Genomic DNA, 27,082 nt, shown 5'->3' with positions numbered 1-27,082 from the left:
CTCCGTCGGCAGATGGTTGCCGCAAAAACGGTTCATGTGAACACTGTCGCTGAAGCATTTGCTAATAAACTTGTGGCAGTATAGTGGTGCTGCGGTTAGTGCAAGGAATGGATCGTGAAATGGGACGCTTCAACACGCTGAAACCACAACAAACACATAACCATTTGCAACACAATGGACCAGATTAGATCGGCTAAATGAGGTTCTCCAGTCCTGTTAAAATCATCTAAACGGAACTGAAACATGGAAAGTGTCGTGCGAGCACAGCCACCATTCAGTTCCCATGGCCGCTGAGGCATTGAACTGCCCTTTGCATTAACAGCCGTTGCAACTTCCTGTGTAACAGGGGTATTAGGTCACTAAGCATCAATAAAAGCAATAAAAATAGAACACAAAAATTTGGCATCAGTACTACTTTAACAAACCTCATTTGAAAGCATGCCAATGTTTTTTTTGTTTGTTTGTTTCTGTACTCTCATTTTTTATTGAGCACTCCAGCAAAGCTTCATAATGCATGAACCCTCCCCCTCAGAGTTCAATGAGCTATGTTTCATAATAGGGTCTTGGTTCAGAGGGCACTTCTGTCACACATGTGTGTACCCTCAGGTGTATTTAAACTGCAGCCATGAATTCAGTCAGATTTTTTTTTTTTTTTCAGTAGGAAACCATGAGCAAACCAAACAATTACCAATAGGTGACATGCCCAGATTTATCCGTTTGTTTTATTTGGGGGGTAAGCCAACTACATCGAGGCACCTGGTGTGGTCAACCCACGACTACGATTGAGATTTTTATTGCAGAACAGTTGCCTCTTAGGTTCCATCACATTAGTATGTTATCTATACTGCATTTCAAGCTCAGTTTGCAAAATCTGTATTCCTTTCAATGAGCATACAAGTAAAATGCTTCAAACCTCCACATTTCACATGACTACAGCAAGTGCAGCATCAGTGGATGTTAGCATTCACTAAAAAGCCTTCCACTGTGCTTCAAACAGGCTGCAGGTGCTTGAAAAGCCCCAAGAACCCTGTAGCTCAGGTTTTCGTGTACTTTTCAGCCCCCTGAAAAAAAGAAGAGGGTGCCTAATTTCCTGGCTCACAAGTGCTGGTAGCATGTTCCTTTGGTGGACGTCTGGCATGCGCATTTTTTCTTGGCAGCTTCATCAATGACAGCCAGCACAGTGCAAAATGTACTAAACAATGCAACTCCAACCTTTTCATCCTAGCATGACAGATATGATCTAAGCAGCTGCTGGGCATGCTTTAGAGCTTCAAAATTCAGAAAGGCACGTGCAGAGGTGCTATTTCAGCCAGAGTCCTAGCAAACAAAGTACGTTTGCACTCTGCCAGGGTTCAGAAGGTGATAAGCATGTGTCTTGGAAGGTTACGTCGCAAGCTGGAGGGCCACACGCAAACTTCGCATCGCTGATGGTAACAGAGTTCATTTGGGATCAGCATAGCACCTGTAAACCTGTAAAATTTGATTGCCAGTAACAGTATAAGAGGAGAGGGATAAAAACAAAAAGTGTCCTATAAAGAGAAAGACAATGATTTCAAGTGGCTGCTCACTCGTGAAAACTCGTTACTGAATTTTTCAGTGCATATTTTCAAGGAATTTTATAATTTTACACTGTTTGTAGCGCTAACAGCACAGATGCACTTCGATAGGCTTGGCCCCTATACAAACCATAAAGGTATAAATAAGTGTCGATGCAAGGTGGCATTTTCTACTAGCCACAGGTGCAGTCCCATGGCAGTTGCTTTGATACCAGGGTGCACAACAAAAATAAGATGCGCACTGTACCAATACAAAAACATTTATTCCAATTCTAAAAGTAAAACCAGAAGATACAGCTTTAAGTTTTCACAGTATCTGAGGAGAGATGAAGTGCAAATTAGGCATAAAAACAACAGCACACCTTCTCTGCACAGGCACAAAATTGGCCTCTAAGGATGAGTTTGCTGTGAGGAGTTGTTCACAGGAAAACAAAAAGTGGGGTAAAAAAAAAAAAAAAAAGGAACACGGGAAAGATGCAAGAGGCTTATATAAAGAGGCAAGAAGCTTATATACACACTAACACACAGCAGCTTAACTTAAGCGCCAGAGAACAGGTGTCGTACAACACACCAGCCATTATCATCAGGCTAATGAAAGAGGCAAATTAAAAACTTAGCTTTTTCTCCGCAAGGTGACACAAAGGCTATCATACAGGCTTACAGCAAGCGCAACTCCGTTTGTCACTAGGGTGAACACATTTTGTCCAATGAGAGAAAAAGAAAACAAACAACACGTAACAGCAAAGTGTTATGCGAAGTAAACATGTCTGACTGTGCTGAAGCATCCAGCACTGTCTTAATCACAGCTCGAGAAAAATAACATTCTTGGAAGGACACAAATCTTGCGAAGAAACTAGCTGACAAGGTGCTCCAACATGACCTTTGCTGGAAACACGTCTGGTGATCCCTGGACATCCTAACAAGGCTTTCATCTAAAAAGAGGAAGATGTGCAGAAATCAGACATACATTTTGGTACAAAGCATTTCACACAAAATGGGACAGCACCATTGATTAGTGCAATCAATCAAGCACCACAAAAACTACAATAGTGGAGTGGGTGGGAAAAAAAAAAAGACCTGCCTGCAGTAAGGGGGAGGGGGGGAGAGGAGAGAGAGGTCTACATGAAGGCAGCAACATTACTGAGCAGGTTCACTATACAACATGGGCACCCCCCCCCCCCCCCCCCCCGTCTCATTTCCTGTTGTCTCTGCGCTATGTTGCTATGCTCATGGCTGCTATTTAACATTTTCTATGCACTGGAGATTAATATTTATGTGGGGCAACGACAGTGCATGCCAAGGCTGTGTGATTCACAAAAGTGAAAACATTCCTGATGCGACTGCAGTGTGGCACACTTGGTCTGTATACATGCCAGGTGTTTGTCATGGAAACACTGCAAGATTGTGCTTCATCGACCCTGAAGCTGTCTGACTATGCCTTAGTAAGTAGTGTTTACCCAAGTATATGCGGTAAGGCAATGTACTTTTATAAAGAGCAGCGCTCATTCCTTACGGTGCACTGGTTACACTTGACTTGCCAACGTCACACACCTCAGATACTGACCCACATCTTAGTCGTTCAGTTATCGCGACAGAGCACAAGGCACAATTGTAAGTGTTACTGCGACTAAGTTCTCAGGCATTATATGGAAACATTTGGTTGGACAAGGCAGAATGATATTTTGGAAGGACGCGTCTTAAATGTTCTGTGCTGGGTTGGCTCATCCTGGGGCAAGCACCAGAGAGCATTTCCCGTCCGTACCTTGAGCTCCTTGGAAACATCATCAGATGGCACACAGTGCCTGCAGAGACTAAACTAAGGAGATTTTGGGCTGTAGCAAAAATAAACTTCCAGGAATGACATCCTCAATTTGTGTGCTGCACATATATACACTACTACAGTCGAATCAGACTATATCTAACCAGTTTACATCTAATTATCCTGCCCATCGAACTATTTCTGGACACAGTATATTTACAATAAGAATACACAGCAAAAAAAATTTGCGCAGCTTGCAGTAATGGTGCAAGGCTGGAGAAACAGCAGAGATGGCAGCCCCTCTGCCTTGTCCGAAACCCGGCTGTTGCACCTCACATGGATTTCCGAACTTGCCGCTGAATGTTCTCCACGACTGGCAGGCCCGGATCGTTTTGCCCGCAGGCTTGCACATCTCTCCCATAGTGGACCGCGTTAGCATGCGCTACAACCCGCAGAAACCGGCTCCGTGAACTCGGCGTCTGTAGCACGAACTCAGCAACTGTGCTCCCCACTTCAGGTGCAAACGCACGTCAACTGGGGAGGATAACAGCACGCGAGAGATAACCCACAAACCTTGGGCAGAGTGGGCACTCCTTACACTCGTGTGCGCTCGAGTGTTTTTTCTTAGTATCTTTAACTCTTTCGTTACGGCGGAAAAACGGCCGATTTTGAGTGCTTCCACAAAACTATTTCTTTCTCTTGAGCTAGTGGACACATTTAGCATTGCTATGCATGGAACAGTAGCTTATACATTGCTCTTACAAACACATAACAGTAGTTTTGTGAAAGGTACAACTACTTACAGTTTATTAGTCAAATAATCAGAAAAAAAAATGCACAAAAAAGTATACACGCAACGTAACGTATATAGGCGATTGCAATGAGCCTAAAAATTTTTTTAGGAATTCTAAGTTATACAAACTGTTCCTACATTTCCTGGCTATGATTCAATATATATATCAACGCTGTACACCAAGTTTTGTATTTTTGTGGGCCCGTCAATCTAGCGGAACTGACGGCTGTGCCACTCCTGGAAGCCACTCGAGTGTGTGTCGGCCATGCCTCCAAGCACACTTTTTTTGTGTTCTGACACAAAATCCTTTTCACTTTAGATGTAAAAGACCAGAAAAAAAAAAAAAAAAAAAATCCAGCGCTCTTGAGAAGTGTCGCACATCGCTCCGTAGCAGTTATCTGACACGAGTGTCAGGCTATCATGAAGGTGATAACGCGATATGGCGCGGCGCATTTGGCAAAAAATCCCCACCGTACGTTGTCCAGACCCTACACATCAATGTGTAAAGCCGCAGTCGTCAGATAGGAAGCCCGTTTTGTTTATAAATACAGCCCAAATACAGCGGACGCCGTTTTCACACAACTCGCCACTATCGCGGGCTCAAATTTCACTCTTGGCGCGGTCTCTGCACGTGAAATATCAGCAAAACATAATAAAATTGAAAAATGATTTGTCAATAAATACGCCAGATGGTGTTAGTTGACCACCAGGCGCCGCTTTTAGCTTTTGCGGGACGTCTGAAATCATCGGAACTCCATGTCTGATAGCCTATGCCGCCGTAAGGAAAGAGTTAAACAGCTCTGCTGTTAAAATTACAGTAATATCCAACAAAAAAAGCAGTGACTCTCGATATATCGAACGACAAATGCCACAAAAGTGCCCCCCAAGTCGGCTTTCCCTAGCGGCGGAGGAGAAATTTCGCCAGCACACCCTAAAAGTGGCTTAGCCCAGCTGCTCATGGGCAGTGGGTGGCTCTTTCCTATCTCACTCCCTATTGCTACCACGTCATACAGGCATATGTGTAGGGCCAGGCGTTGACAACCCCCATGCAAAAAATTATCCTGGCCCGCCCACCGTTCTTGCTCAGACAGCCAATCACAGGCAAGTTGTTGCCTAGCTTTTTTTGTCCACTGTGTTTGTGTTCACAATTTGTGGGCTTTTTTCTGAAGTGCAGCTGGGGGGCCAGTGCTAGTGTCACCACTAGGTTTATTTAGCAGCTCTAGCTAGCTTGGAGTGGCAGCATCATTCTTTTGCCATGAAACTGGCACTCATAAATAGAGGCGAATGCGTAAAGAGAAATCGCACATCCCCGTGGCGCACAAGAATCCCCAAGAGCGCCCTCAGCCCGACCTTCAGACATGCCTGCTCGGCGAGCCGGTAATGATTTTGAAAATCCTGAGAACCACAATGAAGCCATCACCGGTGTTGCTGAAATGTGGAGAGTACAGTGGCTAGAATAGGAAAGTGTGATGACCGGGCCCTCTCCCGCGTGACGCTGTAGGAGGAAAATCCAGGTGGCGCTGTCGCACGATTACACGTTCGCAGCGACGGCGGCGGAATATGGAGTACGAATATATTTTCTTTCATAGCTATTCTACGTGGTCGCGCAAACTGAGATGCAATGAATGTCATATTTTAAAGTACAATCGAAGTTTGCAACCGACTGGGCGCACTTTGACAGCCGAATATAGCCGGCTGGCTCGGACACTTATGAAGCAAATCAGAGAATTGTGGACTGGTAACTGGTAAACACGCATTTTATTTTCGACGTGCTCGTCACAAACAGACAAAAACTACTCACTTTTGGTGAATTTCTCATGATTCGTTCATAATTGCAAAGGCTCGAAGCCATCAATTTTCTTTGCTCAATGGGCCTTGCCTTTTGCGGCTATTTCTCTCTCTCTCTGTCTGTCTCTCTCTCTCTGTGGTGTGTGTGTGTGTGTGTGCCTGTGCGTGTGCGTGTGTGTGCCTGTGCGTGTGTGTGTGTGTGAAGAATTCAAGCATTTCGACGTTCGACTCTGCTGTTATGTGAAGCAATTGAGCTTTAAATGCTTCTTCCTTTCACGAAAAGGCATGCCTTCTCCTTTTTCAGTGCCTTCGTGTAAAAATGCAGCTAGAGGACCAAAACGAATTTGATAGTCATGGACGGGGAGAGTGCCAGGCTTCTTCAGTATGTCAGATGTTTCGTAAATGCTTCCAATGTCTGCAAGGGTAAGTGTACGGGCTTTGTACGGGCAGTGCGACACACGTTGAAAGGTACTGTGAAGGGCGAAACACTCAGCGTGTGGTTTCCCCCATGTTTCCGAAGGTCAAGTTCTTCACAGAAAAGGAGCATGGGGTTCTTCAAACTCTGCACTCACAGAGGAGTCACCATCCTTAGCGTTTTTATTGCTGGGTGGGGCCGCGGGTGCGCTTCACGCTTGACACTACCTGCTCAGGGAAGTTGTTTCGGCTGGTACTTCGGAAGATTGGGAAATTGCGTGGGCACAGCTTCCGGGGGCAACCAAGGCCTGCCCCTGCAGATTAACAACTTCTCCGTTCACGGTATGTTCAATGTGCCGGGAGATTTACCTTACGTCGAAGTCTAGCTCGCACATAGCGGTGTTTTCCTTGAGCCGCTTCTCAGTACGTGGTATTGCTCGTCATCGCCACTGCGCCAATATAGACGCGCGTTCTTCGGAACGCCAAACAACGACAGTTTCTTTTTGCAGGACTTGTACACCGTAGAGCGGCCCGGCACAAAATTGTGGCTCTGCTTTGGCGGCAGTTAAACCTACTACGGCACAGGAAACAAGCGGTGCTTCTCTCCGGTCAAAGCAGCAATCGCATTGCAGACGATCCACGCGCGCCTCACCAGGCGACGTGTAAACGATCGCGCGCGCCCCCTCGCGGATCCCTATCGGCGGCTTCAAAGCGCCTCATAGGCGCTGCATGCCGCTAATCACACTTTCCTATTCTAGCCACTGTAGTGGAGAGCAAGCTGTCAGAGTTTCCGGCAGCTGTTGCCGGATCAACAGTCGGAGAATTTGCAAATGTGGATGATGGCGTCGTGACCACGGAAGGGTTTGGAACACTACATTGTCGACATCGTACCGAGCACAAGTAAAAGCAGATGCAATGACGAAAGCAATGATGATTTTGCCCACAACCTCCTCCGAGGTGAATTATGCTCTTGCACTTGCCCGGCACTTATTCACGAATGTGAAAGGCTGCGGCCTCAGCTGCTCACACAATGTGGAGAAGTGCGTACTGTCGCAGACAGCGAAGTTCCTCAGGCAGAAGAAGATACAGGACTATTTCGCGCGAAAGCAAGGCAGTTTCATCAATAAAGTTAAAGGCCAACTGCAACGAAAATTTACCTACCCTAAATTCTGTTTCAATGTGTGGTATGCACCTCTAAAGTCCCCTGTGACCTAATTTTAAACTCCACAAACGCGCAGTTTTTTTATTAAAACCGTTCGAAAACACGCCACTTCAGCCGACGCAGCACCTAGCGGAGTGTCGCCGCAACTTGCCGCCACTGCGGTGGACTTCCGGATGTGACGTGCCAGTCGGGACTCCCGTGCGGCCTCACGCGAGTGAGCAGTGTAATTCGCGCCTCTTACAAGAATAATTGCTTTCACGCGTATCCGTAATGCGAGAAGCTGAAGAAACTCTGGGTTGCTGGTACATAAAGAGCAAATTAGAAAAGTGCCGGGGCCGGTCTAGAGCGAATACGGCAGTAGCACAACGGCCGATTTTGTGGTCACGACGGCGGCAGCAGGCTCTCGGTTGACTCGACGAGCAGGTGAAACGCGTGTACGGCCTACGTGCGGCGGTACGCTGTTGGCGCTGCCGCTCGGTGCGTCGGCGCGCGAACGACTACGGCGGCTGTGCGGCGCACTGCAAGCTCGCGGCCGGCCGTCTCACGAGTGCGCAACACATACAACGGCCGACGCGAGACGACACGCTGTTGTTGCGGCCGCTCGGTGCGTCGGCGCGCGAACGACTGTGGAGGCTGTGCCAGGCTGTGCAGCGCGCTTCAAGCTCGCGGCCGGGCGTCTCTACGAGCAGAACGGCCGGCGCGAGACGATACGCTGTCGTCACGGCCGGTCGCGGTGCGTGATCGAGTACAGCAGCTAACTGTGCGGCCCACTGCACGATCGGCCGGTCGACTAGAGCGCGAGTACGCCGACGCCATCGAAGAGCTGTGCGCCGACGCGAGGTTATACTGGTTATACGCTGTTGTCACTGTTATTGCTGTTATCGCGCCGGTCGGGGCGCGGGCGAGTACGGCACGCGGCGCACTACACGGAATCGATTCAGCTCAAACTACATCGTCAAAAAACAAATAAATACTAGCCGCTGTTGGCAACATTTCTCTCGCCAGTTAGAAAAAAAAAAACAAAAAATGAGGCCACATTTTGCAGCACTGAGCCTCGGGGAAGGTCACTGCTTCACGAGTGAAGACACTGCAGTGCTTTCGTCGCTGCGTGGTATCATTACCGAATGATTTGGCGCGGGCATCCTGCTAACAGGAACAAAACTGCCCGTGTAAACAAAAATAATGAAATTCTGGATTTGAACTTTCACAACATGCACTGAAACCGAATTCTTACACTCTAGCCGGCATGTTTCGACACTTTCCTCCCACGATAGCTTTTTTTTCCTTTTCTCTCACAAACACAGGATGGTTCGTTCGGCACATGGACGCCCATCTACCGCTCAACACTGACTTTTGTGCACCCAGCTTCGCCACGACGTCTCGCGATGCCTGTGTTTTCGTTTTACCGGACGTCGTCTCAGCAGCTCACAACGAAGTAATAATGGTTGCACGAACTTCCCAACCCATTTTCCCGCATGTTTTAAATGTATGAAGCAACAGACGACCAGAAACACATCGAATGCGCGTCGTCTTCTCGCAGGCAGCTGTGGGAAAATCCGCCGGTTGCGCCCACTCGATTCCTGAGTGTAACGTCACTTCCGGCCGGCCGTAATGGCCGCCCTTTTTGTCCAGTTTCGGTTTGAAAAGAGCGTTTTTGATCTTCGTTTACAATGCAGCGAAGCACATTTGGGCTTCCAAATTTTGCAGGTAGCAATTTTTAAGGTTATACTACCGGAAAATAGTGCATTTAAGGAGCCGAAAATTTCGTTGCAGTTGGCCTTTAATTATCAATAGTGTGTGCATGTATGATGTTTAATTCCTTAGCCTGCTTATATCGCATTATGCCCAATATTGATATAACTGCGTTTGACTGTACACGACCAGGAGATCTCACAAAAGACTCAGCTTTTTGTAGCGTCTTAACTTTTGCTCTGCACCTATCTAACTCGGTGCATACATAATTGACGCACAGCCTTCTTCTGCATCCAACCTTTCAGGGTGGCTCACATTCACAGGTCTTATAGCCAATGCACCATCTCATCGCTACAATGAGACTTTTCACACTTGAATTATCATGTATAAACGAGCCTACGATGAATGTACTTGATCAGCATTACTGTCGCTGAAGCTTGTGAAAACACCTTACCAAGTCTTAATTGCTTTTTGACATACCTATTTCACGAAGCTCAGGGCCTATAAACATATGATCTGTGAAGAGAACAACCAATAACCAATAACACTACCATCTGCAACCCTGAAGACACCATTGCTTTTCAGCATGATCTCAACCATATCGCAGCATGGTACGATCAATCATTAATGCCACTAAACACAGAAAAATGTAAACTGGTATCATTCACTCGTAAGAACACTGTATCACAGTTCTCCTGCAAAATTAATTCGTTCCTGATTACCGCAGCAGCATCCTACAAATACCTCGGAGTTCATCTCTCACCATCCCTATCATGGACATTACACATACAAACCATTTGCTCAGACGCCGCGCGCACGCTCGGCTACCTACGCCAAAATCTAAAACTTGCATCTCCGGACATCAAAAAACTAGCATACCTAACGTTCGTACGACCAAAACTGGAATATGCATCATCAATTTGGCATCCCTCACAGGCATACCTCACCCACAAGTTAGAAGCCATACAGAATCGTGCCACCCGCTTCATCTGCTCACAGTACTCCACTAACACCAGCGTCACTGCACTAAAGCAATCTTTGCACCTGCATTCACTTGAGTCACGCCGGATCATATCACGCCTTTTATTATCACCTGAAATCCAGACACCCTCTCTTAAAACCGCTACACCGAACCTCGTCCCGTATCAGCCACAGCAACGCCATAGCACGGCTAACCAGCCATACTTCATTAATGTTCAACTCATTCTTCCCTCACTGGAACCATTCTTCCCTCACTGCAACCCACTGGAACCATTTGCCCGATACAATAACCTCATGCGCAGACCGCAAATTATTCCTAAAAAAATTGCTCAACCATGTTACATAATACGTGTGTATCAAGTGTGCCTTGTGTTTTCTTTCTTTTTACTGCTGTATCTTTTGCACTTTTGAACTGTATTTTTTTTGCACTGTAATTTTGTATTTGCTGCTATTATTGCTGTACCTTTGTAATTTGTTCTGTTTCTTTCTTTGTTGCTTTCTAATCTTTTTTTTTTTTTTCATAACGCTGTGTCATAGGTTTCTGCACGCCCCCCTCCCCCCCCCCCTTATGTAATGCCCTGAAGGGCCCTTAAGGAGGAAATAAATGAAATGAAATGAATTTATGTGCTGTTCAACGAAAACTGTACAGAACAAATACCCCTACTACACCTTTTAAGTTAGGGACTTCACAGTTGCAGATCTCGGCCATCACACCTGCCAAGCCCTCCAGATCTCTCTCTCAACAACATTGCAGAAAACAGAAAAAGAACTGTTTCGGACAGCACACCACAAGGTGCTTTGATGAAGGACAACGTAAGGGACTGTATTACCATTTCCTTTTATTGCTGCACACAGTCATTCAAAAGGAGCACGGAGAATTACGCTGTGCAGAAGCACCACCAGCCAATTGCACTAGAAAAGAGGAGATCAGCAGCACCGCAACTGCTCGGGCAGTGCACTAAGCCTCCCCACCCCCAACCCTGACCTGCAGTGGCTGCAGCAGCAGTGGCACAAAGCACTCACCTGCCCGGGTGCTCCTGAATGCGCCTTCCCCTTCTCTGCATGGCAGGAAAAGCAGAGCATCCAAGGCCTCACTTCTTGTGCTTCTTGCGATGCTCCGAGCCCTTGGAGTCCGAGTCGCGGCGCCGCTTGGCACTGCCATTCTTCTGGGGGCTGGGCGTGCTGCTCTTCTTCTTGCCCGAACTGCGGGAATCCGGGGCCGGACGCTTTCGGTCCATGCCCTTGCGGTCAGGAGCACCGCCAGCCTTCCCGCCCTTGCGCTTGGTGTACTCGTCCTCGAACTCGTTGCGGTTGCGGTCGGCTGCAAGTGGCGAGAGCAGCGTGAAGCACTGCACAGGCGCACCAAAGGATGCGGCCAAACACTTCATCCAGCGAGATACCCCATTTGACCAATCGACCGGCTCCTCTTTGCATGGTGCCCCCATTTCAATGCTCTCATACCAGCCACTGTACCAGGCTGCCAAACTGGCCCCGAATACCTGGTAACTTTTGCTAGAACTGAATGCGAACTAATGCTTTTTTTAGCAAAGTAAACCCAAACTGGAAAAAAAAAAAAAAAAACATAATGGCAGGTTATTTCGGTAATAAGCAATGACAGCACTCCTAGGGTCCCTATCTTACACAATATAATTAAATTAACTATGGAACTGATTACCACACCGAATATTGATTAATGAATGCATCAGCCCCTAATCTGTGAGAATAAGGCATTCATAATCCTCTGATATAGATTTATCTATACACACATCCGGAGTCACAATGTAAGTGACCCGCACACATGCACTGGCAAGAGCAACCAACAATGACCGGTATGTATTAGCCTCAGCATCCAGTATGCTGTTTTAAGGTATGAACACGGGCCTTTTACAAAGGCTCTGAGAAGTCTTCCACTGCAGGAAAAAATGTGACAGAGCTTGCAGAATGCATTGAGAGACAAATCTCGTTTGGCAGATCTCACCAATTCAGCCGTGCGGAGTTAATTAAGCCAATTGAGCCATGCGACCTGTATTTGCTGCGCAAAAGTTTGCCCGCAATGTTTTATAGGTGCTCTAAATCAGTAGCAACACAAGAGAAAAGGGGGAATGAGCACCATGCAAGCACAACTTTTGCACGCACACAACAGCAGCCCGCACACCTGTCTTATGATGCGTGTCTGGATTTGCCACAAAGCTCTGGTGAAGAGGCCTTAAATAAATAAATAAATAAATAAATAAATGAAACGACTACAATGTGGGCTTGAATAATGCCTTGGCAGAGCTCACATTGCAGAACCACTGCTCGAATGAAGTTACTATGCCATGATAATAAATGCAATACTTTTCCATAACAGTCACGAAACCAATCAGGTAGTGAAGGGATGCCTTACCTTCCCGGGCTTCTTCTTCAAGCTCAGACCAGTCTTTCCCACTTTCCTCACTAGTTCCAAGGTCACCACCTGCAAAACGTGATGGCAAAGAGGAAGGAAAAAAAAAAAAAAAAAAAAAAAAACAATTTGCTGTCTATTCGAGTGGAACTTCAATTGCTCCTGAGAACGAAAATTAATGGTAATTTTTTTCCCTCACAGTAAAATGAATCAAGCAAGCAATTATTTTCATACTTCCCTTATCCCTTTCCCATTGAAACAGATCTAACAGTACATACACTTTGTTCTTTCTACACGCCTGCAGCACCTCTGCCCAGTGTTTCCGCGAGGGCAAAGAATTGCGTAAACACCGTCTCCAAAGCTTAGCACCGGCACTTCGAAAAGGCCTAGCGCATGCAGTCAAGCGTGTAAAGACGCATGATGAGCTGAGCAAATAAAGCAAGAATATAACTAGGCGCAATTATTAAGCAGCTATAAAACATCAGGCGTGGCCATCAGCATTAGCTAGGCTCTTTTAAATCCCCTCACGACGAGGCAGGTTTTCCCGAAACCGTTTGTCAACAAATCGGATCGCTGCCTGACGTTCCCTCAAGGCAGCTTACATTTTTAGCGATTTTAGTCTGGTCATTGAAACAGCTGTAATGAAATAATCTGATGACGGACAGCTGTAAAATCGAAAGTTAGACCAGTTGGACTGCGCACGGTTACCGGCAGATTGCACACAATGGATGGGGAACAACTTGAGGCATTTCTTACCCTTTTTCACCGAACGGAACGGGAATGATGCATGCGTGGGAATAGTAAAACCCGAACTTCACTCAACCAGAGTTTTTTATTACATAAAAAGACTGACGAGGGCAGACTCGCCTCTGAGTGCACCACTTCGAGTATTCGATTGCCCTGTTTTCAATCTCACCGGAGTCACGTTTATCGGCAACGGCCTTGTTCTTGACGGTAGAGCAGACCGTCTGCTTAGACAGGCCTGTACTTCTGGCCATGTCGGCAGTTTTGCACCCATGTTCAACAGCATTAATTACGCTTAATTTATCCGACAGTGAAATCAGCTACCCTGCCTCCCATGCCGCTGGTCACACAAATAAAAGCCACTGGCACTGGCTTGGCTTGGCTGCACCAACGACCTGGCTGCCAGCAATGTTGCCAGACATAACAGTTTTCTTGCCAAAATAAACGAAGAAAAAGCAAATCAGGTGCCGGCCCCGCGGAAGTCCGCTATAAACATTCAGTCGAAACAATTTTCGCCTAATATTTAGTCTGTTGTAGCCAAATTAGCTAGGCTCTTTTAAATCCCCTCACGACGAGGCAGGTTTTCCCGAAACCGTTTGTCAACAAATCGGATCGCTACCTGACGTTTGTCAGGCAGCGATCCGAAAAGTCTGCTGAAAACCTGAAAAGTCTGCACTAGCCGGGTCCGTTAGGAGCGGAGTGGACTCCATTTAAAATGCCTGGGGACCAGACAAACCAACAGAAATGGTCTGTTGTAACCGAAAGTCCGTTGTTGCCGGATCCGCTGTAACGAGCGTAGACTGTATTTGATTTTTCAAATAGTAGAGTGTATTTTCCGCGTTTGCCCGGCTCTGTGAAAGCAAGAGATGTCGGCGGACGCTAACGCACTGCTGCTTTCACCCAAAACGCGCTTTTGACAAGCGCACCTTGCAGAGGCCGTAAATTTTATCCTGCAGCGTGAAGTAATATGCAATTGCGTCGATAAGATCTTTCCTTTATAGCATCGCCATCAACTCTGGCCGCCATTTTGAATTCTGCGACCAGATGTTTACATGTTAGAACAGCTTCCAGTAAAGCAATCGCCACCGCTTTTGTTGTGTTTGAACAGCACCTCCATTCATTTAAAATCAAAAGAGGTTCTGGCTTTATTTAATGCAGTAGGTGTATGCTTATTGCATGTTTTTTTTTTTTTTTTTTAGGCCACAGGGGATAGCGCAGGACCGAGAGCGTAGTGCAAGCTTTCCTTCTGCAACAGATTGTTGACGCTTCACTTTGGAGTTAAAGTGTTCGCTTTGAAGTTAAAAGGCACTGTCTAGTCACTGCCTACGGCTGCAGTACAGCAACTCCTGCGCAAGCCGTTTTTCAAATGTGTATCGTGTCCACTCTGGATTCCTCATAGTGGTTTGGCGAGTAGTCTGCTCCGAACGAATCGAAAAGTGCATTCTTAAGGTTGAAAAAGAACATCATGACTCTCAAACATGCGAAGTAGCTTCTGTTTTTGCACAAAAACGTATAAAAAATCGAGATCTGCTGTCAACTAGACTGATGTGACAGAAAGAACTTTTAACAACAATTAATGGCCCTTTTTTCCCTCACAGTAATGATTAAAGCATGATGTTTTTTTTAACACTTCACATAGCCCCTTCCCCATTTAAACAGCTGTATTTGTGGCAGTGACACAGACAGATGCATTCATAATATCTGCTGCTAACAAAAGCAGTGATCAACTAGAATGATGTGACAGACAAAAGACCTCTAAAGCACTTTTTAAATTTTGGTGCTTGCCTTGCTACGGGCTGGCCAGTCTTTGACGATGTGCCCATTTGAAACGCGAGTGTTTGAATAGAGTAAATACAGTAATCACTCCGCGCAGACTGTCTGTTCCCCGTTGACACGATGTGCCTCTAAGTAACTGCCACTCCTTGGTATCAGTTGCCCTAAATTGCTAAATGAATTAATTGCATTGCTTTCAGTTGCAAAGCACCATGAACTTGTGTGTCACTTTTCCTATGAACCACAGAAAGAAACATCAAACTTTAAAAGTGCACAAAACGAGGGGTGGACAGAAAGAACATCAGCATTTTTTTTGTGTCCTTTCTGTTCGTCCCTTAACCCTAGTGCGGTTTAAAACTTTCACGATGTACCAACTAGCCCAACTTTCGTCGTTGCAACAGAAAGCAATGTTTGGTGCACAACGCAGCAGGGTACGTTCTTTGGCGCAACCACCACATCACTGAATCTAGGATAACTTGCCCTCCATGGAGCAAAGTGTAGTTGTTAAACCCAAGGTTGATCACAACATTCAAGAAAGCCAACGCTCACCAGCAGATTCTTCATCTTCTGAGACTTCGGAACCTGAAAAGTCTTCAGAGTCCTCTTCTTCCTCTGAGTCGGACTCCTCCTCGCCCGAATTCTCCTCGTCGCTCGGATTGTACTGGTCATCCTCCTCGGAGTCATCATCCCCGTCGCCTTCTTCACCGTCCGACTCTGGGTCCAGGAAAGACCAGCCGCCAGACTCAAAGAAGCCCTCTGGGTCATCCGTAATGGTCTTCATAATCTTGGTCCAGTTCAAGCTTTGGATGCCTTCGGTGTAACGGATGTCGCACGAGCTGCAAGGAACAACCAGCACCCAGCAATTGCGACAAGTCTGTCCATGACCTTTTCGTGCACTTCTACCGTCCCATTTCTTGCCATTTTTAACTTATTCTGCAAACTTCACATCGCTACGAAATAAGCCTGCAGGTCCACGGTCAGTGCTCGGTCCTGAATTCGGTTACAAGGACACTCCTTAAAACCAAGCATGCCAAAACCAGCTTTTGCCGTGCATTAGAAGCCACTGAAAAACCAGAAACACAACTGTCAAGGTGTACCTGAAGGCTTCCTGAATACAGTGTAGTTATAGTGTAGACCAATACGTAACCATTTACAGTGTGGGACCGGATATAACGCGGAATTTTCCTGGCCACCAGTAGGCCTCCCATAGAACTCAATGCATAAGTGTACCGCTTATAATGCGGTTGCCCAAAGCACAATAGTGTTTAACTTCAGATTTTTGGCAGGTCCACTGATCGACTGGTGCAGCTGAGACATAGTTTTAAGGTCGCAAAAAAGAAAGATGGATTCAGCCCTCCCATGCAGCCTGCACTCCCTTCCCTGCTCTTAAGGGGGCAGTTGGGTCTTTGGGGCCGAAAAACGGTAAAAAAAAAAGTGTTTTCTGAAAAATGGCATTTTTGGCCTCCACAGCCATTTTTCTATCAGTCTGTGAATTTCCTCATCAAAAGGCACCATATTTTGTTGTTATTATATTATAATAGCATTTTAAAGTGCACTCTACAGCTCAGTTAGCGCAGAATTCGATGGTGAAACGGCACTTTTCTTGCAATGCAAAGCTAGCATTTCATTCTCACATATCTCAGCACCCAAAGCAGGTACAACTGTAATTCTTTTTGTTTCTGATACCGAAATGTGTGGAGAATACAATTGTGGAAACAAATTTTTCAAATGGAGGCTTTGGAAAATTATTGTTGTGTTCAAATGACACCACCTGCGAGCCATTTCTGGCAGAATGGGAGAAGCGAAGTTCACTGTGTTGTAAAATGACCAAAAATAGCTGAATCAAAAAAGTTCTTCCTATGTTGTATTCTTTAGTCATTTGTCTGTCTAGCCACGTGGTAACTGCCATTCTGTATGGCATAGTTTTTTGTAACTGTGACCCAAAATAATGACAATTAATCATTAAATAACTCAAAATATAATCAACTTACAAAACATCTACTACTAGCAGCTTTGAAATCCGCACAAAAAACTCTATAATGCAGTGCAGTGTCATTAAAATTGGTTGGTAAATAAAAAAAAAATAGCTCTAAGACCAGTCTGCCCCCTTAGGACACAGAAAATAAAGAAAAAGGCATCCTTAAGGGGGGACACCCCTCTTAAAACTATTTCTTTTAATTTTTAAGTAAACTCTGTGAAACTTGTCAGTCTTGCTGCTTTCCCCCCACTGATTTCAAATATGGCATTATTTTTTTAGTTGGTCAATTTGGTCCTGAGATAATTAGTGGTAATTAACCATTTTTGGAGGAACAATAGACAAAACTGTGTTGGTCAGAAAACTGTAATCTTTAAATTTTCCAACACTATGAACCCTGGTGAGTGCAATAAGACAATCAGTTTTTTTATTCAATGCTTGGAACTGATTTTACCACTCATTAAACTTCAGTGTTTGAAGTTGGCACTCAAAATGGCTCCTTGCCAGTGTTGCCACCAAGGTTTAACGAGCTGTAAAATTAGTTCCAAGCGACGCATCAAAAAACTAATCGTCTTATTGCACTCACCAGTGTTCATAGTATTAGAAAATGTAAAGATTACAGTTTTCTTACCAACACAGTTTTGTCTATTGTTCCTCCAAAAATGGGTAATTACCTCTAATTATCTCGGGACCTAATTGACCAACAAAAAAAATAATGCCATATTTGAAATTAGTGGAGGAAAAGCAGCAAGACTGACAAGTTTCACCGAGTTTACTTAAAAATTAAAAAAGTTTTTTTAAGAGCAGTGTCTCCCCTTAAGCTCGTCTGTTCTATTTGCACTTGCGTGGTAACCACAACTGCCCTTGCTCTCAGCACAGCTCTGAAGATGGTGAGCCCACCTCCCTTTCCCCCCACTGGGCACGGTAAGTTGTTGTGATTACAACCTCGTGAAGATAAGCAACCACCATTTTCCTTTTCTAACATACAGAGATAGCGATCCGAGCCACAATGCCGGAGGTGTCCACTACCTGTACATGCGCTGATAAGCAACCGAGTCTTCGGCATCGAGAACACAAGGAATGGATGGGGAAAAAAAGGCTTGCTATTACGTTGTCTCACCGAAATAAGCCACACTCATTCCCTCTCCGCGGCATCCGTTCTAGGCACTAAGAAACAAATCGCTGTGCTCGAAGTTTGTAAGACCCTGCAGCAGTGTCTGATGTGGAAGAAAAAAAAAAAAAAAAAAAAAAATGCCGAAATAACAACCATACCTGTGCTTTTAAGCAGCATGCGTTTCAGTGATGATAAACAAACAATGATAGTATGGTAGCTTGCGATGTGGTTGGATTCGCGCATGTTTTGTTTATAGTGCGGTACCGCTTCTAGTGAGGATTTTGTGGCTCCCACGACATAAGTTATAAGCGGTCTACACTGTATATGTTTGACGCTCACGAATAAGTTTGTTAGTCAAGGGTGCGCTGTGCCAGCAAACAACAATGTAGTGGCATTCCATAAACGCTACCTTTGAATGCATTTTTACAATTCAAAATAAGAAGTGCTACCGAGGGTTAAAATAAATTTGAAATTCTTATGGCTAATGTAGGGGGTGCATGTATTTATGAGTGCATTCATTATGCAGGTATGTTTAGGAGGTGACCAGACGACAACGGGAAGCCACTGAAGCGACTAAGTAACTGGGGTGGTAAGCCATCAGGGAGTTCCGCACTTGATAACGCCTGCAGGACAATTACAGTCAAGCGGAAGGGAAGAGGGAAATGCAGAAAAGGAGGAGAGAGATTGCAGGGCTTTATCAAGACCAGCCACCAAGTTGCAAAGGCAAGCAGACGTCTGTGGTAGCTGTGGCGCATCCTCCAAGTCTACAAGCAATAGGCCCATGCGCCTGGAGCACCTTTGCAGAACCAGGACGTACTGGGTAGCTTTGCCAAGAATAAAAATAAAACTAGCCTAAATAATGCTCTAGCTGGACCCGATGCTGCTGCAAAAAGATACTGACTTGAGCCACTCCTTGACGTGATCAAGCATGTTCATGGGAACGGCGTTGACCATGGCACACTTTCTGTGGTAGTCCTTGAACACGAACACCATGTCGAAGTTCTTGAGGTGGAACTGGACACGCTCAAAGTGAACCAGCTCTACTTCCTCCAGGGTGACAATGAACGGGGGCTGGGTGGGCAAAAAAAGGGAGGGCCACACAACTGTCGTTAGTACATGCACTCACAGTTGACATATTGCATTTCACAAAATCTTCACATACCACCAAGCAGTGCCTGTAATTTTGATGACAAAAATGTTACATGCACCAGAAAAAGAAAACGGGACGACAAGCCCAACTGACGTCCACCCACTCACCCAGTCAGTGAGGTTGACAAGGCAGCCCGAGGTGGGCTGGAGGAGCACCGTGCTGCGATAGGGCACACCAGGGTAGCCCAGGTCCCGGAAAGGGGTGTCAAACTCGATCTCCCCCTTGGTGACGGCCTCCACCTTCTCGCAGAAGGTCTTGAAGGCAGTCTTCAGCTTCTGGCGCAGCTCGCGCTCCGCCTGTGCAAGGTAAAGGAACATCACAGCTCAAGTGCAGACTGGCCGGACCGGGGGTCTTTAGCAGGGTGCTCCGAGGCATTTTCACGTTGTCTTTCCTATTTCTGTGCACAGGAGCCATTGAGAGATGTAAAAGGGAGCCTCAAAACCCTAGCCATGTACAGCATTTTCTTAATGCATTACACTTTCCTTTATTTTTTCTGCATCAGCTTTTGTATGTGTTATATAATAAAAAAAAACAGCCAGTTGAGTTCTCGCCACAGCATTCGTAGCTGCTGTTGATTAATGTTTTTCGCAACTGTGGAAGTTATTCGCTTAGTATTTGTTCTGAAGTCAAAAGAGACTGTCCACACGTGCCTAGGATTTCTGTAACTATCGGACTAATAATACTCAATCCCCTTCGAGCTCGACACATTTGGGGGTGAACGTAGCAGACTCCAGTGCTGGGCTCACCTGCTCTGCTGCAAGGTCATCCCTGTCGTGCATGTGCTGGTGCTTGCCCAAGTCTGTGGTGATCTCTCCCACCTCAGTGTAGAACTGCACATCATTGTGCTTCTTCTTGCCAAACATTATGGCATTCTGTGGAGACACCAAAGCATAGGTTCCTTCAGTCAACTGGCACAGCCAACAGACAATGTAGACAATGTACTGAAGGCATTTTTTTTTATTGGACACCCCTCTTTTTCCAAGTTATTAGAGTACAGGCACTCTAATAACTTCTTAACACACAAAGAAAGGGTGGTGGAGGAAAGAATTGACTCACATATTCCGTACAAAGCCTGCCACCATTCCCATTGTGAGACAACAAGAGGGCAAACATTGAAGGCAAAACAAATTATAGGACAGGTAACCAACTGCCACCATGCACGATGATTTCTCTCCCTGTTCTTTAAATTCAAAGGCTCTGTCACAGGCTTGAAATAAAAATATACATCGTACAGGGGTGAGACAGCTGAATCAGATTTTGCAGCAGTTTTTGGAGCAGCGAAATGTCAATTTTGGAGCAGAACAACCTTGATTTGGAGCAGAAGAACAACATTTATTACAGTGTAACCTCGTTACAACAGATCTGCTTACAACAGATATTTCGATACAACATGCTGATTTGCAATGTTTGGTTCGTATTCCTATCTGTGTCATTGATTAAACTTCTTTTACTGCAGATTCTGTTACAACATACATTCGGATATAACAGACTGGTTTTAAAGGTTTCAAGGTTCAAAGGTTTAAATGCAGGCAAACTTTCATTTCATACATTAGCAGTGTGTGTGTTTCTGATTTGCAATGGTGACCAAAGAAAAAAAAACTTTTAAAACAACTGATATAATTGTAAATTAGCATAGGTGAAATGTTTTGCTTTCCAAAACTGAGGATGTTAAAAGTGCATGCAGTCATGCACTTGCCGTATATGTAAGTGTGATGCCAAGTGATAAGATTTAAAATTTAACATGTTAGTGCAACAAATCAGACATTCATATACGAAAGTTACCATAGGTGAAACAAAAAATTTAAACCATCATTCAATAAAGACGGCTAAATTTCCAAGCTTAGCAACAAGACTTTTATTTGCACTTTGCTTATATTCATGAGGAGACAATGGAAACGTCAGCGTAGGTTGATGAAGTGAAAGAGCTGTAATAATAGCATGAGTGAATGAAAATATGGAGAGGGTGCCAGACAACAGGAGTGCAGCAAATGCAAGAAGACTCATACACGTGATTTTGTGATGTGCTTCATAGCATCACAGTAAAATAAAACCACCAGAAAACCCACGTCATCCTGAAGGTTTGTCGTAACTGAATCTTGAGAAATGACCAGCATACTTATACTGTATTTTTTATCAGTTGAAAGGTCTGAACTTTTTATAACAGACTTCGTCCATTATTCTATCAAAGTATGTAGTAACAGTATTTGGATTGTGCATACTTCTTTTACAGCATACTGAAATCGCGGTCACTATCATGGTCCGTTGTAACGAGGTTATACTGTATGTCACCTTAGGACCTAAAAAAAATCAAATGTTTGCACCTCGGGGTGGAAAAGTGCACTTTTTAATCAATTTTGAACATACATAACACTGAAACTGTTTTTCAATAAAGTTTTTTCTACCAGAGTATCACAGAGTATCACAAACCATTTTTAAATTCTTAGGCTCAGAATGGATAGCGTGGAGTGCCGTTGACAATATCGATTGAAAAACTAAGCAATCGTAAGGCATTTTTATTATCATGTCAATGCCGAAATTACTATTTTTGTAAACCAGACTCGGCTTTACCCACAACTGTAGAGTCACAGCAAAAGTTGCGCCAAGCGAAGTACAGTCGTCTCACCCCACCAGCCCTCCCATTTCAATCCCCAAGGTGCACACTCACTACGATCGTAATTTGAGTAACGTTGGTATGTTTGGCCACCTCCCTTCTGGCAATAAATTTCACTTCAAATAGATGAACCATTATTACTAGCGCGCTATAGCCCGTCCCGCTATCGGAAACTGCTTGAACATTTCGCGGTAATGTAGCCTGTGCTGCCACCTCTGCAGTGTCCATCGTCTCATCCCGGGCGCTCGCAAGCTCGCTGTCAGAGGCACCAATAACTCGGCGTTTTACAACACCACAATGAGTCTGAAATTTTACTTCAAGCACGCACCGCGCCTTACACCCAAGCCGAAACAGGGCGAATTCGCGGGCACCAGGTTGTTTTCGATGAACTCCCGTCTTTCCGAGCCGTGCAACTTCCCGCAGCAAATCAAACGACTAAATGTAAACCCAGCCACCCCCATATCCAAAAGCACAGTAGAAATCGGCGAAGAGCACTCTAACTGAACCACAAGCAATTGCTTCGCCCGGCGGCCATGTTTTCCAATCTTCACCACACCATGCAAGATGGCGGCGCCCAGAAATATCGCTCCGGAAATACGGCAGCCCAAAAATTGCCTTTTTTCATCAACTTGCACAAGTTATTTTTTGCCTCGCAATAGTTTTCAATGGGAAAACTTTAAAAACTCACAGAAAATAGCATGTGCAACCCAACATTGTGACTTTCGAAAAAGCTATCTCGGGGACAATTTTATGCGGCCTTTTAATTGAACGATCAATCAAACCTTTACAGACAGCATCACCTTGGGGCTGCTTGAAAATTATGCCATCAGTAAGCTTTTTTCCCCACTGAAACTGATGGGAGCGTTAAGATCCTTGGCTCTCAGACTGTTTTGGAGCAGTTTGGTGCAATTCTTGCAATTTTCGAGCTTTTGGAGTAACCTGGCGCAGGAAAACAAATTTGTATCAAAACTGCGCAATATGCGCAGCTGTCTCACCCCTGGTTGTAGCAAAAAAAAAAAAAATCTTGCCTTCATTAAGAGGAGAAAACACCCCCCCCCCCTTCAAAATTACAGCAGCCCTATGCGATACATGATCGTGAAAGCTCAACATACTAGCCAACCACAGTTCACACTGGTAGGTTGAGTCGTGCCACTCAAGATTAAATTGAAATAAGGGTAAGCCTATGTGCCAGGTCTCCGTCCATGTATAGCTATTTTTTCAAGATGTATAAAATCTTGCTTGCCATGCGCGAGCAGAGAACCAGATGTTCTGGTCCAATAGGAGGTAAAAATTAAATTTAGAGAGACGCAGTGAAGGGCGACAGATTAATTTAGACCTTGCAGGGTACACCACAATATTGTGCACACATGGGTCGTACTAAGCTGCACTGCACGCTCTTGTGATCAGCGAGCTATGTGAACTAAATGTGACCACTAGCCATGTTCTATGTCACAGTAAATTAAACCCGCAAGGAATGCTGCAAGCTAAGGATAAGAGGCGCAACTTCTTCGTTGAGAGAGCAAGAGGATAAAGGATTATCAGAACTGAATATAAAGGCACAGGTGACTTACCCGGAGAGTGAAGTGGAGGAGGATGATCATTTCCCCATCACAAGGCTGGAAAAAGGCATGCTTGGTGTTGTTGTACAAGATATCCACCTTGTCACCTCGCACCGACGTGAAGCGGAAACCTGCAGTGAAAAAAGCGCACACCTGAGAATGTGCTTGCCCCCAGATTTAGCACAATGCGTTCTCACCCATTACACAACACCAGCACATAAAGTACACATGCCTTGATAGTTTCACAAACTAATGCCAAGTTTGCACATGTACTACAGCACATCACAAAAGCTGAAAAAGTTCATCCCTAAAGTCATCACATGGGCATAAAATTCATTTCACAAATGCAAGAAGGACATATTACATTTCATATGCACAGTAATTCAAGAAAGCACGGTCCCTTTATGCAGCAAAATTAACCCTCATGGTGGAAAAATACCAAGCACACACCTCGCCGACCAGGTCAAGCTGACGAAGAGGGCAGAACGTGCAAAGGCGACGCTTGGACTTCCGGACTGAGAAGCCAACTCCACGCACAGAAATGCCCAATAAAAGTTTTTCTCTCTCTCACTCTCTGTTAGCTCGAGAACACCACAACACGGTGCTCTAGCCCGACATGAGCTGACTACGACTGCAGCTCCATCTGCACAAGGGTACAGGCAGCTGTTGCTAATACTGCACTGCATGTGAGCAATCGTATTGCCAGCACTACAACCTCACCAGTTCAATCGGGTCCAGCTAACGCATTTTAGCATCTACTCCTAAGCAGTATAACAATTGGGGAAACAAAAAGCAGGCACTAACAAAGTTTCAATGTACCAATGGCAAATTTTTCCCCACGAGATGGATGAACCCAATGCATCCTTACGTCCAAAAACTTCTTCCAGAAAATGTGGAATTGCGCGATGATGCATTCGCATAGCTGAGGCAACGGTCAAGGTGAAGATACCAAATACAGTTAAACCTCGATGTAACGAACTTCAATGTAACGAAACCCTCGATGTAACGAACCACTGAATTTTTTGTAACTTCAACCGTATGCACACCATGTATTTTCACCCTCTGTGTAACGAAGTCCCGTTTGCCGGAATTTCAATGTAACGAAGTTTCATGGAGAACGAGGCACGATATTTAAGTTGTAGAAGTAGATTTTGGGAGACGCAAGCGCCGAAATGGGGTCCCAATAAAACGCGAACGGCGACACGGGTCGCCCAATGCCGCGGATGCAGCCAGCCACGGAGTCTTTGATTAAGTCCCTTGCCTACAAACTGCGTGGCGTGCATACACGGCTGGCGCACTGTTTCTGTCGGAGCTTAATCGTCTACTGCTTAATCGGCATCAGCGTGAACCGCACGCAGCGTTTTCTCCCTGCAAAAACGCAAAACGCGCCCCGCAAGCCACAGGCGCGCTGACGCAGCCGCGGAGACCACCCGCGCGATGCGGGTAGCTCCAGCGACCGCTTCTAACCTCTCGCTGAAACGCAACTCGAGGGGCATATGAGAGGGGCGTGCGAGAAAAAAAGCGGATAACGTGGGCGAAATTTTCATTGTAAAACGTGACACGCGCCGCTTACGAAAGCGCCCATCAAATATCCTCCGCGGTGGTAAGCCTAATCGCCACTGGCGTTGCCGCCGCCGCCGCAAGCCGCCGCTTTGCACTTCGTTCGAGTTCGGTCATGCTTGTTGGGTTTCGTCGTCCCAGCAAGCATTTGTGAATCTTTATGAGCCTTGCACGCGCGTTTTTTTTCACACCGGCGTCCGCGATTGCGTGCCGGCGGCGGGAAGTGACTCGCGCTGCGCGCAGCGGTTGGAGGAGCCTGACCAGTTTCCCCACGGTTTCGCCAATGGAAGGCGCGCACCCTACGGCGGGAGCTTCGAAGCGCTCGGGGATGCTGGCTGGCTAGACGATAAGGCCGCCGCGAAGGATATTTGATGGGCGCTCTCGTAAGCGGCGCGTATGACGTTTTACAGTGAAAATTTCGCCCACGTTATCCGCTTTTTTTCTCGCATACCCCTCTCGTTTGCCCCTCGAGTTGCGTTTCAGCGAGCGGTTAGAATCGGTCGCTGGAGCTACCCGCATCGCGCGGGTGGTCTCCGCAGCTGCGTCAGCGCGCCTGTGGCTTGCGGGGCGCGTTTTTGCGGGAAGAAAACGCTCCATGCGGATCACGCTGATGCTCGCGTAGACGATTAAGCACCGATAGAAACAGAAACAGTGCGCCGGCCGTGTATGCGCGCCACGTTTTCTTTTTCAGGAAACGCTTCACGGGATGAACACTTCATTATAACCGCGAATTTCAATGTAGCGAAATTTCAATGTAACGAAGTAATTACGAATTTTACCGACTTCGTTACATCGAGGTTTAACTGTATGTGTTAAATACCGTACCATTGGTGTGTGCCTCCAAGATGCCGGAAATACGCTTGGAGTAGATGTTGGGTCGAATATACAGGTCCTTCAACTTTGGGTTGCCTTTGTTGGAGCTCAGAACAAGGGTGTCTTGCTTCACTATACCCTGCATCAACAAACAGGCGGCACATCAGACAGAAGAAAATTTTGTGCATGCTCTAGACAAGTTTGCTTCATTGGAGCTGGCATAAGCATTTGCTAGTTGTGTCACCTGTGTCAGATCCCGAAATCGTGGCAACAGCACACACATGTTTATGGGGTCAAAAATCGCACTCATGTAGCCACAGGTGATGATAATGGCGAACCCTGCAAAACGAAAGCCGCTAACAGAAAGCATTTTTCTACAACACAACAAACAAAGCAAATACATTAGGTCTCTTTCAGCGATCAAAGGCATTTAGAAGACAAATTCCACCCTAACAAAGATTTCTCAAATAGCTCCCACCAACTTTTCCCACACAGGAGTGAAATAGACAACCAAAAAATTTGGCAGATGATTATGATACTCTGATGTGAAATTTGTGCGCAGGGCAAACTGCAGTCTTCCAGGTAACGGCGCATGCCCGCTGCATCTCACGGAAGTGATTGCCGTATCAGCGAACGCACAAGGCGCGTGAAACCATGTCTCCTCGTGCTTTGTGCCACACTTTCATCCTCTGCTTTCCTGCTCACTGTACCTTCGGTGGCCTCTTCGTTCTCTCAGCCATTCTCGTAGCGTGCCGCCGCCGGAAGGAATGCCTCACGCCGTCTTAGTATCCTGTCCTCCCCTGACACTTTCACCATACTTCCCTCATCTGCTTTCCTGCCCGTTCCACCTCGTTTGTCTTCAGTGTCCCCTTTGCTAGGTTACGAGGGACGACGGCATCGTGAAACCACAGGAGTAAGCGCTTAAGTGGTGCACACTAAAAAGTGCCGAATGGTGTCCGACAAAGTCTTCACAGCTCTTAGCTCTAATGTGTCCAGTCAAGAACTGTTACTGAAATCAAGAAATTTGCAAAACCATGTTTCAACTGAACTTTCCACCCAAGCAGACTGAAAACGTCATCTTAAAATAAAAAGCCAAACTGTACATAAATTAAAAAAAAAAATGGAATGACTTAACCTACTTATAAAAAAAAACAGTTATGCCAGTTTTCTTTTTTGTTAGAAGCAATTGCTTGGAGCAAATTCCCTTAAATGTCCTTACAAACATGCACATATTCGCAATAATGAATTCATTTAA

The 27,082-nt window shown here is 45.7% G+C and overlaps 1 protein-coding gene across 1 annotated transcript in view; it reads right to left on the bottom strand.

Annotated features, from left to right (window-relative positions):
* Positions 1-1,800: 1,800 nt before the first annotated feature.
* Dre4 (SPT16 homolog, facilitates chromatin remodeling subunit dre4) overlaps positions 1,801-27,082 on the bottom strand; it is a 62,226-nt gene continuing 36,944 nt past the window's right edge. The window contains exons 18-26 of the mRNA XM_077679356.1: positions 25,840-25,966; positions 23,467-23,585; positions 20,031-20,156; positions 19,392-19,580; positions 19,036-19,205; positions 15,595-15,881; positions 12,532-12,600; positions 11,169-11,466; positions 1,801-2,488 (exon numbers count right to left, since the gene is read on the bottom strand). Of these exons, the coding sequence (XP_077535482.1) occupies positions 11,237-11,466; positions 12,532-12,600; positions 15,595-15,881; positions 19,036-19,205; positions 19,392-19,580; positions 20,031-20,156; positions 23,467-23,585; positions 25,840-25,966 (1,317 nt within the window). The 3' untranslated portion in view covers positions 1,801-2,488; positions 11,169-11,236. The remainder of the gene's footprint in view (positions 2,489-11,168; positions 11,467-12,531; positions 12,601-15,594; positions 15,882-19,035; positions 19,206-19,391; positions 19,581-20,030; positions 20,157-23,466; positions 23,586-25,839; positions 25,967-27,082) is intronic.

Source organism: Haemaphysalis longicornis, unplaced genomic scaffold (assembly GCF_048455015.1).
Source record: "Haemaphysalis longicornis isolate Haplotype H1 unplaced genomic scaffold, Haemaphysalis longicornis Haplotype H1 scaffold_1, whole genome shotgun sequence".
Taxonomy (NCBI): domain Eukaryota; kingdom Metazoa; phylum Arthropoda; class Arachnida; order Ixodida; family Ixodidae; genus Haemaphysalis; species Haemaphysalis longicornis.
This window is presented reverse-complemented; position numbering and strand designations above follow the sequence as displayed.